This window comes from Peromyscus maniculatus, chromosome 5 (genome assembly GCF_049852395.1).
Source record: "Peromyscus maniculatus bairdii isolate BWxNUB_F1_BW_parent chromosome 5, HU_Pman_BW_mat_3.1, whole genome shotgun sequence".
Taxonomy (NCBI): Eukaryota; Metazoa; Chordata; class Mammalia; order Rodentia; family Cricetidae; genus Peromyscus; species Peromyscus maniculatus.
Window position 1 is genome coordinate 70,614,606 of NC_134856.1, and position 22,162 is coordinate 70,636,767.

Here is a 22,162-nt window from a genome sequence, read left to right on the forward strand (position 1 = left end):
AAATACAAAGACGCACAGCCAGACAATATGAAGGGAATGAGAGACCTTGGAATAATCATCTCGAAACTGGGAAATCTCCATTTAAAAAAAAAAAATGAGAAAGAATGTAAGAGTGTAAGAATGCAGAAAGAATGTAAGAGCCAGAGGGGAAGACACCAAGGAAACAAGGCCCTGTAAGTGAACCGGATCACATAGGAACTCACAAAGATGAGGGCCTGCACAGGTCTGCACCAGATGGAGTCCTAGAGCTGGGAGCAGTGGACACATGAGCCCAGCACTATCCAAGAAGCTATCTACTATTGAAGTCTTTTGCAAACAAAAATTGGGTTTTCTCCAAGGGAGTCTCACTGGTGAAAAAAGTATTTTTTTAATTAATTTTATAATTAATATAATTTTACATATCAGCCACAGATTCCCCTGTCCTCCCTCCTCCCACCCACCCCTGCCCTCCCCCCAATCCACCCCCCATTCACACCTCCCCCAAGGCAAGGATTCCCCTGGAGATTCAGCTCAGCCTGGTAGATTCAGTTGAGGCAGGTCCAGTCCCCTCCTTCCTTCACCTAGGCTGAGCAAAATGTCCCAGCATAGGCCCTAGGTTCCAAAAAGCCAGCTCATGCACCAAGGACAGGTCCTGGTCCTACTTCCTGAGGGCCTCCTAAATAGTTCAAGCTAATTGACTGTCTCACTTGTCCAGAGGGCCTGATCCAGTTCCATGGGGACTCCTCAGCTATTGGTTCATAGTTCATGTGATTCCACTAGTTTGGCTATTTGTCCCTGTGCTTTTTCCAATCGTGGTCTCAATATCTCTTGCTCATATAATCCCTCCTCTCTCTTGCGATTGGACTCCTGGAGCTCCATCTGGGGTTTGGCCGTGAATTTTTGCATCTGCTTCCATCAGTCACTGGATGAGAGTTCTATCACAACAGTTAGGGTGTTCAGCCATCTGATCACCAGAGTAGGTCAGCTCGGGCTTTCTCTTGACCATTGTCAGTAGTCTATTGTGGAGGTATCTTTGTGGATTTCTGGGGACCTCTCTAGCACTTTGCTTCTTCCTATTCCCATGGGGTCTTCATTTATCATGGTCTCTCTTTCCTTGTTCTCCCTCTCTGTTCTTGATCCAGCTGGGATCTCCTGCTCCCCTAAGCTCTCTTTCCCCCAACCCTTGACTTTCATTACCCTCCCCCTACATCCAGTTTGCTTATGTAGATCTCATCCATTTCTCTGTCGTTGGGCAAACCTTGTGTTTTTCTTAGGGTCCTCTTTAGGTAGCCTCCCTGGAGCTGTGAGTAGCAGTCTAGTCATCCTTTGCTTTATATCCAGTGTCCACCTATGAGTGAGTACATACCATGTTTGTCCCTCTGAGTCTGGGTTACCTCACTCAGGATGATTTTTTTTCTAGATCCATCCACTTGCCTGCAAACCTCATGATGTCATTGTTTTTCTCTGCTGAGTAGTACACTCCATTGTGTATATGTACTACATTTTATTTATCCATTCTTCAGTTGAAGGGCATCTAGGTTGTTTCCAGGTTCTGGCTATTACAAACAATGCTGCTATGAACACAGCTGAACATGTGCCCTTGTGCTATGATTGAGCATTCTTTGGGTATATGCCAAAGAGTGGTATAGCTGGGTCTTGGGGGAGATTGATTCCCAATTTTCTAAGAAAGCACCATATTTATTTCCAAAGTAGCTGTACAAATTTGCATTCCCACCAACAGTGTGGGAGTGTTCCCCTTGCTCCACCTTCAAGCATCTTCAACAAATGGTGCTGGCATAACTAGATGTCAACATGTAGAAGGCTGCAAATAGATCCATATCTGTCACTGTGCACAAAACTTAAGCCCAAGTGTATCAAAGACCTCAACATAAATCCAGTTACTCTGAATCTGATAGAAGAGAAAGTAGGAAGTAGTCTTGAATTTATTGGCACCAGAGATCATTTCCTAAATATAACACCAGTAGCACAGACACTGAGAGAAACAATTAATAAATGGGACCTCTTGAAACTGAGAAGCTTTTGTAGAGCAAAAGACATGGTCAACAAGACAAAGCAACAGCCTGCAGAATGGCAAAAGATCTTCATCAACCCCACATCTGATAGAGAACTGATATCCAGAATATATAAAGAACTTAAGAAATTAGACATCATTGCTTCCTGGCCTTTTGGCTAAGATCAAGTGAAGAAATTAGACATCAAAATGCCCAATAGTCCAATTAAGAAATGGGCTATAGAGCTAAACAGAGAATTCTCAACAGAGAAAACTCAAATGGCTGAAAGACATTTAAAGAATTGCTCAACATCCCTAATCATCAGGGAAATGCGAATCAAAACGACGTGGAGATACCACCTTATGCCTGTCAGAACGGCTAAGATCAAAAACACTGAAGACAGCTTATGCTGGAGAGAAACAAAGTATTCTTAAGGATGGGCTGCATGCCCAGAGTAGATGGCCAACAGAAAACAAACACAACAGCATCTTTGGAAGTTCCTTGTCTCATAATGACAAGTCAGACCTTTTTTCAATTTTATATTTTTAAAATTTATTACATATATATATTATATATATTATAATTTACCCCTTTATATCCTATTGGTCTTTTGGCATGTATTATGGTTCAGTGTTTTTATGGTATTCCTAAGTGTGTGAGCAAGTGGGTCTCTGCATCTATATCTGTTTCTTGTGCCTTCCCTTGGTCTCTTCTCCTTCTGTTTGTTTTGTCCTATTAGATGTGTTAGGTTTTGTTCTATCATATCATATATCATATCATATCATATCATATCATACTATACTATACCAAATGTATTATATTTTATATTATTATATTATATTATATTATATTATATTATATTATATTATATTATATTATATTATATTATATTATGATGAGAAGGAAATGGGAGGAGTAGAGGGAAGAGAAATGAAAATTCGGATATATTATGTGAGAAAAAAATCCATTTTCAACAAAAGGAGAAAAAAGATTTACAACAAAGAAGAACTACAAAGTCAGGGTAGAGCACAACCAAGAACAAAGTTGAAGAAATCAACCCTGGAAACAGTTTACATCTCTTCTAACAGAGAAGGAGCTCAATGTGAACTAAAGATTTTCAAATTTTGTTTTGCAGATATATTTACTAAAAGTTAAGACATTTTGAAGTAAAGAAAAAAAGTAAATATATAAGCCAGTCTTATAGAGCCTTTTATGTCTCAGCCAAGCTTGTGTGTGTTGAAATTTGAGGACAAGGTTTTTTTACATACATAAACTTTATTACTCAAAATGTAGAAATAAAAAAGTACACACTGAAATTAACACTACTCAAAGCCTAGCACTTTTATGTAGTTAGAACAGTCATTCTGAAGCTGTGGTGCTTCAGAATAAAAAGGCTAATGAAAATTGTGTGTGTGTGTGTGTGTGTGTGTGTGTGTGTGTGTGTGTACACACACACACACACACATATATATATATATATATATATATATATATATATATATATATATATATATATATAATCTATCAATGAACAAGCAGGTTGATTCTAATTCCTTTCTATAGTAAATACAGCATCAATAAATATGGTAGTGCAGATATCTCTATTGTAGAGTATGAAGTTCTCTAGATACATGCCCAATAGGGAAATAGCTAGATCATATGGTAGCTCTATTTTTAGTTTTTGAGAAATGTGCAAACTGATTTCCATAATGACTATATTAATTTGCACCACCACCAACAGTAAATAGAGGTTTCTTTCTTTCCATATCCTTTCCAACATTTATTATCAGATTTCTTGATGATAGTCATTCTGACCAAGGTGAGGTGGTATCTCAAAATTTTAATTCACATTTTCCTGATGGCTAAGAACATTGAACACTTTTAAAAATAGTTACTGGCTATTTGTGTTTCTTATTTGAAACTATCAATTCAGTTCATTTGCCCATTTGTTGATTGACAGTATTTATTACTTTGGTATTTAATTTGTACAATTCTTTGTTAATTCTGGATATTAGCCCCTTAGCTAAAGTGTAGCTGGTAAAGTTTTTCTCCCATTCCCCAGGTTGTCTGTGTGCTCTGCTGAGTGTTTCCTTTGCTGTAGAGAACTGTTTTATTTTCATGTAGGCCCATCTCTTGCACTGGTGGTTAGTTCTTGTGCTATTGGTGCTCTATTAAAAAAGTTCTTGCCTGCCCCAATATCTCAAAGAGTACACCTTACATTTGCTTCTCAAAGTTTCAGTGTTACAGGTTGTTAAGTGGAATCTTTGATCTATTTGGAATTGATTTTTATACAAGCAAAAGATAAGAATCTAGTTTCATTCTCCTACAAGTAGAGATCCAGGTTTGCTGGCACCATTTGTTGAGCAGGCTGTCTTTTTCCAATGGATATTTTTGTCCCTTTTGGCAAAACTTAGATGGGTGGCAGGAGCCATGTGACTTCTTTGGGAAACAAGGCCTGAGAATAGCACAAATGGCTCTATTTGTGGCAAGACCCTGGAGGCCCTGACCCACTTGGCAAGGACCTGTGGACAGTTTGCTGCGTGATTCTGGGCATGACCCTGGGAGCATGTGTGCTGTGTGCTTTCCTTGCTTTCACTATGCTAGCCATACTGCTGGCCTGAACAAGTCACAGTAGGTCATGAAGTTTACTATTACATATTTGCAGAACTCTTCTGGGATGAATGATTTTTAACCACAAGAGTTTTAAAGAAATGCTATTAAATAGATGATGTCAGGATTTAATAAGTACATTTAAGGGATAGAGAATGAAACAGAATCATAGAAAACCACAGTTCCCTCATTTCTAATAACTGTGCCAATACCCTAAGAAGTTAAAGGAGATGGAATTAATGACAAGGGATGATCAGTGCCAACTATTAAGAGTATTCCAAGTTATACTGCCTATAGGATAAACAGGAAAACCTGGTGTGCCCCCAGAGGAGATAGAGTAGTACAAAAAGTAGAATGGCTTGATCCAGCTTTGGCTGGTGAATTGATTGTGAGAACCCAGACCCTACCAAATGTAAATAGTAACTACAAGAGAGAAATCTGTCTCTCACTTTGCATGAGTCTGTAACAGTATGTGCTGCCAACTGGGCACACTGTTCCACCTGTAGGTGTGTCTAGTCAGGAATTTTCCTTTGTAGCTCGCAAAACTGCTTATGCTTCTGACGATAGAGATATAGATAGAAAAGGTAATGGCTACTGGTGGGAGAGTTGGGAGATGGAAAGGGAAAGAGCCAAGGAACAAGATGGTAATTATTGTAACCATTTTTAGAAACTTAGGAAGTAGAAGCTGGTTGTAAAATTGTTCATGCAAACCATTGAAATTGTATAAATAAAGATGACTTAAGCTATCTGGGCCACTTGTTTGAATGACAAGAGGTGGTTACAATTTCTTCACGGCACTAGTTCCGCACACCCACCCCAGGTTCACAAAGCCATCTGGAGCAAGGCCTCCAGCAGGTAGGCATAGCTTTTGCTGCTTTATTTCTGGGTCCCTATTCTACTTCATCAGTCTATCTATCTAGTTTCATACCAGTACCGGGCTTCTTTATCCCTATTGCCTTGTAATATAATTTAAGATCAGGTATTGTGGTACCACCAGCATTGTTCTCTTTAGGATTGCTTTGACCATCCACAGTATTTTGTGGTACCATATGAATTCTTGTATGGCTTTTCCTAAACCTGTAAAATATGACATCATAATTTTATTTTATTAGGTCTGGATGTCATTAAGTCTGTAAGTTAATCTTGGTAGTGTAGCCATTTTCATAATATTCATTCTACCAGTCCAGGAGCATGGAAGGTCTTTCCATTATCTAATATTGTCTGTGATTTCCTTTGTCAATATCTTGAACTTTCCACTATGGGAGTCTTTCACTTCATCAATTAGATATATTCCTAAATGCTTAATTTTTGTAGCTATTTTGCATGGGGTATTTTTCCAAATCTCTTTCTCTTAAGAGTACAATGCTGATATAAATTATGGCTACTGTTTTTACATTTATCTTGAACCTTTCTATTTTACTGTGCTTATTACATCCAAGAGTTCTCTAGTAGACTCAAGTAGCATCTTTCAAGTAAAGAATTATTGTCTGTAAATAAAGATAGTTTGATTTCTTCCTTTCATATTTTTATCCCATTTATGTCTTTCTGTTGTCTAGTTGATATAGCTAAGACTTAAAGAACCATATTGAATAAGAGAGGAGAGATTAGGCATCCTTGTCTAGTTTTTCATTTTAGCTGAAATTCTCTTAGTTTGTCTTAATTTAATACAGTATTGACTGTAGACTTGTTGTATAGAGCCTTTATTATTTTGAGGTGTATCTATCTGTTTCAAAAGCTTTTTGTCATGAAGGCATGCTGAAATTTTTAAATACCTTTGCAGTGTCAACTGAAATAATTATATGGTTGCTATTCTTAAATTTATTCATATGGTATAGAGACAGTTTTAAGGCAGAATTCAGGAGCAATTAAGGCAGCAATATGATGCAGTATGGTTTATTGGTCTACTTGAAGGAAGAATCAACATTAAGACAGTATGAGACCTACAATGATAGTTTCATGTAGGTGTTGTGATTTTCTGCAACAGAACACCATAGATACATAGGGAGAGGACACAGTAATTATAGGAGGATACAGAAGACTGTGTATTTGCACTGTTTAAGACCAATTTCCATGTGATTAAGGAATGTACCCCAAGGATCTGAGCTGGAAGCCTCTTCTCTGAGGACTGGCTTTCATAGTACCAGAAAGTGTCATTCAAGCTACCAAGAAGGGAAGCAGCCAGTACTCCTGCCCAGCTGTGATGACTACGAACCACAATGATGACCAGCTATGTCATAATAGCTCTAAGGATGCAGTAGTGCCATATGCATACCCTGGTGGTAATCAACAGCTCTCTAATTAGACTCAAAGTCTACCCTGACAAGAGGGAGATCATTCTTGGTACTAGAAACATTGCTACACACTTGGGGCTAGTGAAGTCATGAATCTTGGAGAACCTATGACTATACCTTTACTAAACCAGCAAAAATCCCAACTACATTTTAAATATTGATTATTATATCCACAAATGAGTGTAGGTCTCACTCCTCATCAAAGAAGCATCTATTTGAGACCCATCTGCACTGAGACCCATTGCAGAAAACCACAACTGATCAAGCTGCAGAGAACACATGACTATGGGGTGCCCAGATCCAACTGATGCATCTGTAAGACAGCTCCTGCATTGGAGGCCCATGAATCACAGGAGATGGGGCAGAAAGACTGTAGATACTGGGAGAACAGGAAGTGTGCTGTGAGACTGAGTCTCCTAGAAACATTATTGAAGCTGCATCCACAAAGTCACATCAACATTACTGCCTAAATAAAGACAACTAGCTGGGCAGTGGTGGCACACGCCTTTAATCCCAGCGCTCGGAAGGCAGAGTCAGGTCGATCTCTGTGAGTTCAAGGCCAGCCTGGTCTACAGAGTGAGATCCAGGACAGGAACAAAACTATACAGGAACCAAAAATACCCTGTCTCAAAAAGCCAAAAAAAAAAAAGGTCACAAATAAAGACAACCATTGGACATGCTAACATGGAAAGGGGAAATTTCACGGATCGCAACCCCAAACAAAGAACTTCAGGCAACTTGGTAATACTGAGGGTGGGAAAGATTGTCTTCTATTCATTCTTTGTTTAGCAGATTATACCTCAATTCCTAGAAGGTGAGAGAGTCTACTTCCTGGGCTGATCAAAGTACCACATATGTTCCATTTTCTTCCTCAGATAAGACTAAAACAATGAAAAATTTATAAATATAGAAATGACAACAACTAGATACAAGACTAGCAGTAAAAATCTAAATCACTCTATAATAATAATCTGAACAATAATAATTTGCATTGATCAGATCACTATTCCAGCATTCATAGGTAAAAGAAAATTTATTAGAAAATAAACAACCATGCTTTATTCTTTAGTGCTCAAAAAAAAAACAAACTCAAAACAAGGTCAAAGAAGGCAAATAAAGTGATGTCATGCAAGATCCTCTATCACAATTTTCTTAACATTATTTGTTTATCAAAAACCTTTAGGTTAATTCCTGGTATATTTCCAGAGGCAATGAAGTAAAAATACAATGGAAATACCAACACATTCGCATTTATTGTGGTGCTATTAAAACCTAGGCGATCAGGCTGGGTCTCTATCAGCAGAATGGGTAAAGAAAATGTGGCCTATACACATAGTTGAGTATTATTCATCCATAAAGATGAAATACATCATTCTCAAAAAATGGGTGGGAATGAAGGACGTCATAAGCTGGACTCAGCAAGACACCTGTTACATGTTCTTCTTCATACATGGAGATGATGAAATGAAGTAGAAGAAAGAAACTGGGATGAAGAGGGTTGATCAAAGGGATGAGCTAGAGACAGAGACAAATAATGGACATGTGTATAGAAATGTCATAGAGAAACCCACAAATCTACATAATCAATATGAATTCATTAAAAAGGTATTTGCATATGCACATAAAAATCACAGGATTATCTAAGGAACATAAATTGAAAAAATAAAGAAAACTAAATCTTTTTAAAGTATCTAAGATAATGCTTTAAATACTCATTGCTTTCTGCAGGACATAAAAGACAGTTAGTCAAATCACATAGTCCCTCAAAACTCATCAATTTGTGCTATGTTCTCTATCTAGGACAAGGGAGTAAACAGTTTATTTAAGTCATATGGCTACCAACAAATAATAGTGGGCTCACTGATGAACTGTTGGGTGGTACTTAAGTTCACGGCTATTTAGTGTTCTTCATTCTGTGAGAACAGATGCCAGAATTTGTGCATGCTACTACACTCAGCACTGAAGGCAATGTTTACATACACTGGACACTCAGGAAATGCTTACTAATGATGAAAGTGCTCTCTGAAAAGAGTGAATTAGCTAATCACCCAATGTTCCATTCTTCATGCTCTCAAACCATCTAAGAATTCATACAGATGATATTTTTCTAGATGCTAGACACAAACTATAAAAACGCATTAAGAATATGTGATTACAGATGACTTTGGCACTTTGTAGGCAAATATGTGCAAACCATGCCACTGATGTTTGATTTGTAAATCTCAGCTCCTCTGCAGACAGAATGTCAATGTGCTGTGCTGATGCTTAGGCGCCCTTGAATATGAGACTTGGAACTTTCAGATGAAATGGATATGTTCTAAAGAAAAATGACAAAGACTGAGCCTTGGGAAAAATAAAGGATTGGATTGTGAAAGAAAGTTATCACTACATTTATAGGATATTTGAAGAATATTAAATATTCACCTCTAAACAAGTCTGTCAAAGCAAATTGTCAGTGTGTGAACAGTGTGTAACCTATTTGCTAATTTTAATTTTGTTACCTTGACAACAGAAGAACATTAAACTGCTTGAAATTTATACATACATCTATAAATTCCATACATACATAAATATATATCTTACTGATATAGACTAAAAACATGTAAACTCTAGACTAATAAGCAAAGCATAACACATTTCTTCAATATGGTTATTAACATCCTATTCAAAGTGACATTGACATTGGATGTGATACCTAAAGGGAATCCCAAACCCATGGCCATAAAACAGGCTTTAAGAAAACTGCACCCACCATGGAGCTCTAGAAAGCAGCCAGCTCTATCACACAACCTGGAGCCCAGAGGTTGCAAAGCAGACAATTGGACCAAGCTATTACTCTGCAGCCCAGAGTACAGAAATAGCTGCTTCATCTTACCCTGCACTTTTAAAACAGTTTATCCTGAAAAGCAGTTTCTGGGCCTGGAAAACCATACCCTTCTGTGGGATGTTCTGTATGGCAAATGTGTTGCTCTGATTGGTTAGTAAATAAAACACTGATTGGCCAGTAGTCAGGCAGGAGGAACAAGGAGGAGAAGAATTCTGGGAAGTGGAAGGCTAAGTCAGAGACACTGCCAGCTGCCACCATGGCAAGCCACATGTGAAGATGCCGGTAAGCCACAAGCCACGTGGCAAGGTATAGATTTATGGAAATGGATTAATTTAAGCTATAAGAACAGTTAGCAAGAAGCCTGCCATGGCCATACAGTTTGTAAGCAATGTAAGTCTCTGTGTTTACTTGACTGGATCTGAGCAGCTGTGGGACTGGCGGGTGACAAAGATTTGTCCTGACTGTGGGCAAGGCAGGAAAACTCTAGCTACAATACCCTCTCAGTCTTGACTATGAAAGCCATTCTCAAACTTCACAATACATTCTCCTGGACCCTCAGGTACTGAGCCAGGAATTGAAAGCACCTATCTCTCAGACCAAAAAGTCTGCTTTTGCTGATTTAAGGCAAACCAAGTCTATTTTATTTTCTTCTACTGTGTTAATGCTTACAATACCAGGAAAACCATAGAAATAGACACAGTTTAGAAATTGTAAAATGGGAAGAATTTATTAAACTATAAACTTCAGAAGGTCCTTTTTAAATTTTAATTTTATATATATTCCAAGGTTTCCTCAATAAGTATGCCACATTTTTGTGATAAAAATGTTTTAATACTATGTCTTCTTGGGTCTGGTAATGAGCTCACTGGGCAAACATAAAGCCCTAAGTTCATATCTTTAGTACCCACACAGAAGTCAGGCATAGTGGTATATGCCTGTAACCCCATTGCTGGGAACTTGAGGGGTAGGGTGAGACCTGGCAATTCCAGGGACTTATTGTTCAATGTTTCTGGCTCAGTAAGAGGCCCTGTCCCAAAACATAAGGTGGACAGCACCGTAGGAGAGACATCCTCATCATCTTCTGTCTTCCACATTTCCATGCACAAGCACATGTGTGTGCACACATACATATATAAATACACATCACACATAAACCACATACTACAAATACACTACACCATACATACATTATATACACCATACCCCCCAACACTCACATATCACATACACATAAATCACACATACACATATCACACACACACACACACAAACATGCACACACACATTATGTCTTTTTATACACAATAAGTTGACTTTGTCAAGTAAAATTTTGTTCCAAATCACAGAGAATTAGGAAATCTACCACTGTTAAAAATCCTTGAAAATTTTCCATCCTCTGGACTGGTAATGTTCTGAATCTCAGATTTTGTTATTTTTTTTATTGTGTTATAATTTAACTTTTACAGAAAAGTTACAAGAGAGTACAAAGTAATTTCATGTAGCACAAATCTTAAATGGTAATAATAATAATAATAAAAGCTCGGGAGCCAGGTGGTGGGATGAATTCTGAAAGATTGGAGAAGCAGAACAAGCCATAGCTAACCTCTCCTCGACAACTCCTCATCCGGTCCTGTTTCCTCAAACTGGAAGTCTCTGAGTCCTCATCTGAATGGATCTCAGCTGAACTGCTGCTAAAAGCCTCAAAGCTTAAAAAAAGCTTTAGTTCCTGGTCCTCACACCTTATATACCTTTCTGCTCCCTGCCATCACTTCCTGGGATTAAAGGCATGTGTCTTTCCCTAGTAAGACATCTCAAGTCCTGGGATTAAAGATGTGTGCCACCATGCCTGGCTCTGTTTCCAGTGTAGCCTTGAACTCACAGAGATCTGGATGGATCTCTACCTCCAGAACACTAGGATTGAAGGCGTGTGCTACCACTGCCTAAACTCTATGTTTAATATAGTGGCAGTTCTGTTCTCTGACCCACAGATATCAACCACAATTTCATATTTTTTACCTGGAGTCATGAGTTATTTACATGCTAATATTCACATATTCTTTTAACAGAAGTCTCAAGTGTTATTTGTATGACACTTTGGGTGTCAGCTGGACACTGTGTCTTCACACACAAACATTTCAGTTTGTGTAGACTAATGAGAGGCCCCTCCTTGTATAAAGCAGGGTACAATTTCAAAATTAAGAGAATTAATACAGATCCTCCATAATTATCTTGGTGTAGCCCATATCAAAATCTTACCATATGTCACAACAGTACTTATTGTAGCTACTTTTCTCTATCTAAGATGAAATCCAGGGTGTGATGGATCCCACTGCCACTTTTTCAGTCTCTGGTCTGGAACACTTCTTTGACCTCTTTAACCCCTACCTCCCTTTGGATCCCCAAATATTTGACCTTTTATAGACAGTCCCTCAATGTATGGCTGCTTGCTGCTGCCTCATGACTAGGTTCGGAGTTTTGACTCTTGGAGGGTATGCCATACACAAAGCATCACCTGGTGCCAGGACCTGAAGACTCTTGCTTTGGGAGCTTGTGGCTTACAAGCTTCTGGAATGTAGGATACTCTTTACTTTGAAAATCATACATGATCAAACACCACAGCTAGAGAGAAAGCTCAGCAGTTAAGAGAACTTGTCACTTTTGCAGGGGACCTGAGTTCAGTTTCCAGCACCGTCAAAGTAGTTCTCAATCATCCATGGCTGCAGTTCCAGGAATTCTGACCTCTTTGGGTACTGGTACATATACACACGTGCAAGCAAAACACTTATATGTATAAAAGTAAAGAAATTTTTTTTAAATATTAAATCCCTTGTTTCTCAGCAACATTTGCTAAATTTGAATTATCAAAGTTTTATTTTTAAAATTCTGAAGGCTATATCTCCTTTTTAGAGCCTTGTGGTTTTTGTTAGATAAGTAATTCATCTTTACACAAAAAGAGAAAACAAACAGGAAAATAGAAAACAAAAATAAAAAATAATTATAAGATTCAAGGAGAAAAGTCACTAACATTTATAAACAAACTTACAGATATTCTGTCTAACACAAGGAGCTGCTGTGTAAAATACTGGTAGTTATATTTACTTGAGAAACAACTATTAATGTATGTGAATCTCTACATAACAGTTTACTAAAGTAAAATAACATAAGCAACAAAATAGATGAGTTGGGAGAATGACAAAGCAACATATAATTTCAGGCCATGGGCAAGTAGGAAGATGCTTGTAGATTGGAACGTTACACCTCAAAACATGGAGTCATAGGACAGGGCAACCTGAAAACCTCCGAGACTAGGAAATCTGCTCCCATGCTGGGAGTGTTACCGATACCCACTCAAGGGGACAAATATGGATGGAAGAGGAGAAGAAAGAGAGAGAATGCAAGCTTCCAATAACATTGACAGACATGTTTTCAAGAATTCTGGGTGCTAACCACTATGGTTAGAATGTTGTTATTTATCACCTCATTTTTTTCCTTATAAAAATTCCATAAAGCAAGTGATATCCCATTTTACATATAATATAATATAACTAAACTTAAATAATTTGGCCAAGGTCACAGTTCACATAAATCATTGAGGTGGGATTCAAACGTAGGACCTATTCCAAAGGCTATGTGCTTAATTGTTATCTGACACTACAGGTAGAAGCTTACATCTCAGGTTAGTGACGCCAGCAGCCCTGCATGGATGAAAATGTACCTAAACACGACAGCACAGCCACAGAGCCACAAAGTAAGCAGCCATCTCAAGTAAAACTGGCCCCACTGGTAGAGCTGGATCTGACCTGAAGCCTGTTTCCTGTGGTCTAGTTTCCACGGTCCCAGAAAATACTTTGTAAGGCACCAAGGGAAAAGGGCAATTAAACAGTTCTACCCAGCTGCACAAAAATTAACAGCACGGCAAGATGTGCATCAAAGTTCAATAAATTCCACTTACATGTTGGTGACAACCAAGAACTGTCTCCTTGGACATGAGGCCACTAAACCGGAGGGAAATCGTGCCTGGTACTGGAAATCTAGACACTTACCTGGGTTAGTGAAGACATTGACCATATAGTCATAGCAAAGACCCTATTAGCACTACTGTACTCCATCAGCATAATCCGGTACTACATTCTAAAGCTTATCCTTATATCCATAGCTAAGTGTGGCCACTGTCCCTCATCAGCCTGTCCTCGCTCAGCTCGGAGCTGCCCTCTGCCTTAGCACTCAGCATTCCTGCATTTTGTCTTTTGCAAAGAACTTTTTTTCTTCCTGAACAACTCATTTTAAAAGCTCTAGTTCCTTTCTTGTCTGTCTCCTGTACCACGTGCTTTTCATATCAGTAGCCCTGGAGGGAGGTAAAGGACAGATTGCCATCTTAGTTATGGGTCATTGGCAACCTAGGCTGTCTTTGAAGTCAATCTGAAAGGCAAGAAATATAACCGAGAAGTTGGTAGCAATCCACACAGAACACAGAATAGATTAGTATGGAGATGGAATCCATACTAACATGGATGAATTTGGGGGTTTAGGGTGTGAGAACATCATGAGTTTGCATTTCATCAACCTGGAAGTGAACAGCCTGGATTTGAGGAGACAGCTGTACATCAGGACTTAGTTTTTCTGAAACCATGCTATCTCAGGATGTCAGCTCCTATTAGCTCACATGACTACTGATTTCTAAAGAGATGCCTGGACCCAGGTCTCAGGGCTGTCAGCTTAATTTCAAATCACATCATTTAGACATACCCTGGTTGGTCTTTACAAGCCCCTGTCTACTGTGCACTTAGGTCTAAATAAAGGTTCCTATGTTGTTTCACATTTTGAAAGGTTTTTTAACAGTTACATTTGCATTTTCTCCAAAAGATCAGGACCACAGGATAGCTCTCCTCTCCAAAGAGCAAATAGACTGCATATGGGACTGTGGAATCCTTTTCTAGGCTAAAGCCTGGAAATGTTATCTTTGCAGTGCAGTCTTTCTGCTTTCTGGGGCTTGTTCTCTCCGTCAGGCAACTGGCCAGTCTCCCTCTGATGCCTCTGTACTCCTGCGAGTTCCTTCTTAGTGCTCTCCCCTCGTGGCCACCATTGCTACAGACTGGATGGCCACATCCTCCTTGTGATAAAACTCATTCTCCAAAGTTCTATCCTAAGTCACTAGTTATCCCAGCATAACACAAAATTTAAAATATGGTGCCAATGGGCCTTAAGGATTATCTCACCATATGCATCAACAGTAGTATTAGTGTGTGTGTGTGTGTGTGTGTTGTGTTGTGTTGTGTGGTGTGTGTGTGTGTGTGTGTGTGTGTGTGTGTGTGTAATACATATATAATTCATCTGACTATGTCTATGGACTGCTTATTATATGCCATGGACTTGTCTAAAGACTTTACATGTTCAATACCTTCTTCACATTTGGCCTAAAGATTACACAAGGTCATTCTTACCAAATGAATATCACTTCAGGAGAAAATAGAAAAAAACAAGCCACATTCAGAAAGACAAATATTTTCATATGCAGAATGTGGGACATACATACATATATACATCTATATGACATGAAAGTAGAAAATCTATTATTTGAGGGGATGAAGGGGAACTAATGAGAAGAGGGAGAAGTGGGGGGTGGTTAATAGAGGAAAAGACAAACGTCATATTTTGTCTTATGCAGAATCTAGATTTTACATACATATATACTGCACATAACATTAAAGCAAAGAGGGAGCGAGGGATCAGTGGGGAAGAGAGAGGGTAAAAGAGGGTAATGAGTACAGAATGTTTATGTATGAAAGGGCTATAAAGAAATCCATTGTTTGTGTGCTGATTTTAGATAATACAATTTTAAAAGTATGAAAGTAACTTCTATAATTTTCTGAATTACTATGATTAAATAATGACTAAAATTAACATATTACAATGTGCGGTCATGTGGTATAGTCTAATACTTAGTAAGGAGTATAATGAAAGCCTGCGTAGACCTTGGATGATAATATTCATTTTCCTGGCCAGAGTGCTAGACTTTTTCTTTAGGAAAGTAAGTGATTAAATGTTCGATTTTCATGCAACCTGACAAGGCCATCAGGAAAGATATATTTGGTCTAAATGGACTTTATGGACTTCAAATTATAACAATAACTGGCTTCCTGCTCTGTCACTAAGCAAAGTCAATCACAGTTAAGTATATGCTGAGGTCAAAGCTATACTCAGCTATAGATCATCCTTCCAAAGAGTTTGGCCTCCTCTCTCTGAAACAGTGTACACAACATGGGAGGTAGACATAAAAAAATAAAATCAGCTTGTTCTTAGAGAGTGGGTCCAGTCTATAATTAAAAAAAGCAAAAACCCAGCTTTTGAAATAAGGAGAAAAGTAGGAGTGTGCAAATTAAATAAAGCTAAGTTGTTAAAGGTTAGCCAGTTTCTCCTGGCGGTGTTATAAGCAAGTGGCGCAGTCATTTTCTAGTCCCACAATATTTAGATGCTTTATTTCAGTCACACAGTGGGAGCTGAGAACAAATGTGGGTAAACCAGACACAAAATACCAAATACCTTCACACGACACAAGCTAAACATACCCCCTTCCCCTTCAGTGCTGAATCATAAGTTATGTCTAGACCAGAGCTGTGAAGAATGCCACAGTAGTTCTGGCATTGTGGTGGCTGGGTACACACACACACACACACACACACACACACACACACACACACACACACACACACAAGAAAAGTATCAACTTCCTAAAAACATTATCAGCATGGTTGTATGCTTTCTATGGCCTCAAAGGAACTTCTAGAAACCCGAGAGCTTGAAATGTTTGTTATTTCCTTGTTTCTGGCAATTAGAATCTGAGCAGAGTATACTTGGGTTTCCAGCTGCAGATCTGGTCAAGCTGGAATCAAGACATCTGGTTAGGTCACACTCTCACTAGGAACTCAAGTCCTCTAACAGCTCAGGTTGTGAAACTCAACTGAAATCCCTGTCTTCTTGAAGGCTGTCAGTGAAGTTTGCCTCAAGTCCCAACCTACATTCTCACAGCAAGATCGCTTATCTCTTCAAATCAGTACAAGTCTCTCTCTGTATGTCTCTCTATCTCTCTTTGTGTGTCTCTCTCCGTCTCTATCATCTATCTATCTATCTATCATCTGTCTGTCTGTCTGTCTGTCTGTCTATCTCTGTGTGTGTGTGTGTCTTAGTATATGTGTGTATGCACTCTCTTTCCCTTCCTCTCTGTCTTCTACAACAGGTTCTATCTTACATCACAGTGCAACCATAGGTAGTTTCTCAGCAAGGGGACTGACTCTTTCATTGTGCTTACAGGCCCCACCACACATAAACACAGGACTTATGATGTATGTGTATGTAGAAGACGGAACCGTCCAAAATTCTGCCTACACCTATTACTCAGAACGAGAGTTAAACATGACTGGGGAACCAAGAAGTAAAATGTAAATAGATTCCAGACTCAAGAAGGAGGTTTCCTAAGAGGAAGAAAACAGTCTATTAATAAACCTATAAATGTCTAAATTCATAGAGGAAAACTGCCAGGATAGAGTCTCAAATGTACCCTTTAATACTGCCTACTAGATATGCAAATTACCACAGATAGCAGTAACAGAGTGCCAAAGATTAATGGATAACTGTATGAAAGAGGCAGATGCCTAATTTTTAGCAGCCTCTAAATCCAATTTCCCATGAAATCCCCACATTTTTACCAACTACATTCCTTTTCACCAGGTATGTCCAATAGCTGGTCAAAAGCCAATATGGCTATATAAAATGTTCTATATTACAGACAGAATAAAACTCAGTGTTCAAATTACAACACTAACATTCTCTGGAGTAGGCATAAAGTGAACAGGTGATGAAGTTTCGATGCTAGTGTATAAACCCTGTATAATCACCCCACTTTGGATATGAATAGACCTGCCAATATTCTCTCTGACCATGGACATTGTACAGCAAAGTGAGAGACGAGTCACTCCCACAATTACATGCTGTTAGAGGAGGTTGGACGAGCAGGATGGGAGGGGCCTCTGGTGGCTATAAGGGAGTAAGTAGGAATGTGTGAGCGTCAATGTGTGAGCGGAAAACGACAGACCTTGATGGAACTTTTAGAACTGAGAATAACTCCACTCAAACATTCAGCCACAAAATTAGGAGCTCTGGTTGTGAAGATCTGAATTCCTCAGACAATCTGAAAGGCTTCAAGGATTACCTTCAGCCTCAGAAATCACACCTGTGACATCTTTAATTTGGTGAGACACTGAGTGAAGGATCCCACTAATCCATAACTGGCAACCTGACCCATGGAAATTGAATGATAACAACTGTGTGTTGTTAAGCTGCTCACTGGTAACTGTCCGTACACTGTTGAAAAGTAACATATAATAAATTCACAAATAAAATAAAAGGGCAGAATAAGCTTTAGAAACTTTCTAGTCACAATTCTCAAAAATTAAACCTTAAAGGGTCATCTCCAAGAGCTATAACTCCTTCAGATTTTTAAATGTCTTGAAAGCCAAAATATTCCCTAAGCACATGTCTTCATGCACAGCCACCCGAGCACTGAAAATGTCAAACCCAACAAAAATCCTCTAAGTGATTCAAGAAGGCCAAGTTGATGAGCATTTGATCTTGTAACTTTAACAAGGTTAAACAGGAGTCTGAAGATGTGTGGTCAGCAGATGGGTTATGTGTGTGTGTACATGCATGCACAGAGGCAAAGAACACTTACTCTGAAAGTTGTTCACCGAGAAGACACGGGGATGATAGAATCCTGCTTTGCAAATGCATTGATAGGCTCCAAGCACGAATCCTAGGCCTTTGATTGGCATACACTAGAGAGAAGAAAAGATAGCAATATAAGATCACAGTGTTGCTCACAACACAAAGACTTACATATATTTATCACATTGAAAATGTTATTAGAACCAGCACATTTTCTATAAATAAAATGTTTCATTTTTTGAACTTCTGTTTTAGGTTTGTTTGCCAGCAGCCATGTTTTTAAAGTAACAAAGTTCCCTTTCTAAGCATAAATTGTTGTAGCCAACCTTTCACGCATTCAGTTGTCTCAAGCATTCTGAGACGTAGCTTCTGTTTCAACCTCTCAGAGCATCTTACTGCTTCAAGAACTATTCCAAAACCCATATGAATATTTGATGAGTCATTCCACAGCAGCATGTCAAAGGAAATACGGGGAGGTGAGTACACGGGTTCAAAAAAGCCCAGGCACAGAAAACACTTTTCTGACTTAAATATTCATTAGATTTCATCCTTGGGTCAAACTAACACAAATTGTTGAGGGAAAATGCAGTAAATTTTAAGATGTAAATATAAAGGAGAAGAATCTGGGTAAATTAATGATCCCAAAGGTTCGGTACCTAAAATCCGTTTTATAGATAAATATTCTACGTAGTCATAAAAAGAAGGCCTGTGACCAGCTGTGCAAAGTTAAAACTTCTAAGCAGTAAAAGTGACAAGATGGTTTTCTAATGCAGAAGTTTTTAGGATAAAATACTAAATAATTTAAATAATAATTCTATAGTCTAAGCTCAAAATGTATGAGCATCAAGACCCATTCGGTGTATTGTGAAAACATCAGGAAATGAAATGCATTTATGTATTTTGATTTTCTAAGTCAGAGGTAGAGGAGAAACATCTTGAAATGGCCTCCACAAACACGTTCCTTCATGAATACCCCTTTTTACACTTTGCTTGGTTTTATCCTTTGAGGTCCTCCAACCCCTCTTTTTGTCCCTGGAATAAACACTTATCTGCAATTGTATTTGTGGAATAGGCTGATTCAGGGGGATCACAAACTGAAGACCTGTCTGGGCTACACAGTAAGTTCAGGGTCACTGTAGTTAAGTTGGCAATGCCTTGCATCAAATAAAAGATACAAAGGCCTGGGGATGTAGCTCAGTGGTGCAGCACTTGCCAAGCATGCTCAAGAGCCAAGACTCAGCCTCAAGTACTGCAAGAACATAGGTTCTTGGCTCAAAGGAAAATAATATGTCAGGCGAGCACCCGGCAATTCAACTAAGTTAACCGGTATTTACAAAATAACTGCTGTGCACACAGAGACCTCCTACAGGACCCAGTGGACAAATTACACACTATTTGCAATGATCCAATCACATTCCAAGCAAGTACAGAATAGGCCAAATCATATTTCTGAACTTTATAAATAAAAGAACAAGTACGGCATTTACTTTGGAGACTTAACAGAATTATGGCAACATTATATTGTACATGGTCAGTCATAAGTGGAGATTTGAATTCTGACTTGATCATATCCTAACCATGTGGACTTAAGCTTGTTCTCTGAACTCTCTCACACATAGTTTTTGTTTTAATTTGTGAGAACATTCATTCAGTGAGATAGACATACATATAGTTTGAAGGAGGTGGAGCTATAAAATATTCCAATCAACTAAGTAAGAGGAAGAGGAAAAAATTATGTTGACAAACCTTTTGAGAAGTAAAAGTGACAAGAGAAACATTAAGAACAGAATTGCCAGCTGGGCCTCATGCCACACACCTGTGATCTCTGCTACAAGGAAGACTGAGGCAAGAAGATGGCAAGGTCAAGGCTTGCCTGGACTATAAATCAAGTTTAAAACTAGTCTGGGCAACTTAATGAAACTCTGTCTCAAAATAAAAATTTAAAAAAGGCAGATATGATAGACTACCCACTTAACAGACACAAGGCCATGAGTTGGACCCCAATATCACATAATAACAACAATAATAACAACAACAACAATAATAATGGCATTGTTGTCAACTGACCCAATAAAGACAGATAGAGTAGGCTGGGGAAAAGATCACTTTTGTTTAGCAGTGCTAACTGTGGAAGCACTTATTTGAAATTTAACTCTAGATCACAAATTCTTGAACAGAAAAAGATACAAACAGCATGGTATTTAGGAAAGGTGTCTAGCCCAAGTAATTTGGAAGTGAACTGCACAAAGATGGCAGGTAAAGCAGTGAATAAGATCGAGTAAGCCGGAATCACTAATGGAGCACTCACAGGCAAGGAAGGAAACAAGACTAGAAACATGAGCAATCAATCCCTTGGCCTGTTGTTCACTCACTGATCACCAGGGTCACTTTAGCTGGCTGGGCTAACTATGTCTCTGCCCCTTTCCTGACTCAATACTCCATAGGTCCCCACACCCCAGAAGCTTCCAACCAAACTAAGACAACTTTCTCTACTGGAGAACAATATCTTCTCTACTAGAATTTGAAGGGTAATGGTATTTATTAAGAGAGTACTAATTTCTTGATGTTACTACTCAACAGTAGAACACCAATCCATGGAGAATTATTAAAGCTTAGGGCAAATTTGAAAGTTTACTGCAATAAAAGTATTTCTGGACTACTTAGCTAACTTCAGAGCTGATATAACATTGGAAGTTTTTTTTTTTTAAATCTAGTTGATTAAATAAATACTGTCAAACAAAAAGCCCTTGGACAACAATAACAAAAAAAGGTACCCTAATTTTGTTACAGAAAACAGGAGCATGAATCCTTAATTACCTCAAAGTTTTTATTCTGCCCTTACTTCAATCTCAACTGAGAGAAGCAACTTTTAGTTAGTTGAATCCATAAGTGTCCTATCCTCCTGTTCTGGCTCCCCCTCCAATATGGCAGTGCCTACAGGAACTGGATTGCCACAGTCACATAGTCACCTTGGAGTATAAGTGGCCTTCACTTATTCTTCTAATAAGGATTGTGACTTTTCAGCCAACTTGCATCATTTGCCTATTCTATCTACCACCACCATTTCTTTGTTCATCTCCCAACTTAAAAAAAATCACACACTTTCAAGATTAGGAAATCATATGGTAAATTTGGTTCTGAAAGTCCCCTGTGACGTAGAGAATGTGCAACTGATGCTCCTCCTTTGGGAGCTGAGAAGGTGCCTTTTTGACTTTCTTCTCCTTGGGAATGTAGAATATAAACACAGATGCTAACTTAACACAGGATAAAACTTTCCAAACTGTGTTCCAATACTCATGTAAGACATTCGCTTTAGATATTGGTGGTGTTTATTTGATATATTAAAGTCTAAACCTTCCTAGTACATCTTCTGAATGTCAAAAAGAGTGGATGCAGGAAAGCAGCATGTCGTACATGAGGCAGCCGTTCTGTGAGCAACCTTTGACAGACATTGAGCTTCCGTTTAAGAGTGGCAATCATTTGGTGAGTGAGGATGCACTCACTCCTTGATGACGCTCACTAAGCTGTCTGTTAAGCTTTGCTGGAGGCAGGCTGAGGATGTAGCTCTGATGATGTGATACTTGCATTGCATGCATGAGACCCTGAGTTCAGTTGCCGCAGTGCAGAGATTTATTATGGAGCACCCCACACTAACCCTTGCTAAGAGTGATCTGAAACAGATGAATAGACAGAGTTACCAAGAATTTGCTGTGGAATGAAAACCT

At 38.6% G+C, this 22,162-nt stretch overlaps 1 protein-coding gene across 2 annotated transcripts in view; it reads right to left on the minus strand.

The window, feature by feature from the left end:
- The window catches only part of Gpr158 (G protein-coupled receptor 158), a 373,966-nt gene that overhangs the window by 180,223 nt on the left and 171,581 nt on the right, over positions 1–22,162 (minus strand). For both annotated transcript variants that reach the window (XR_013051445.1, XM_042278012.2), the window contains exon 3: positions 18,445–18,547. Coding sequence is in view for 1 of the 2 variants with exons in the window: in XM_042278012.2 (XP_042133946.1) it covers positions 18,445–18,547 (103 nt within the window). In the remaining variant the exon portion in view is untranslated. The remainder of the gene's footprint in view (positions 1–18,444; positions 18,548–22,162) is intronic.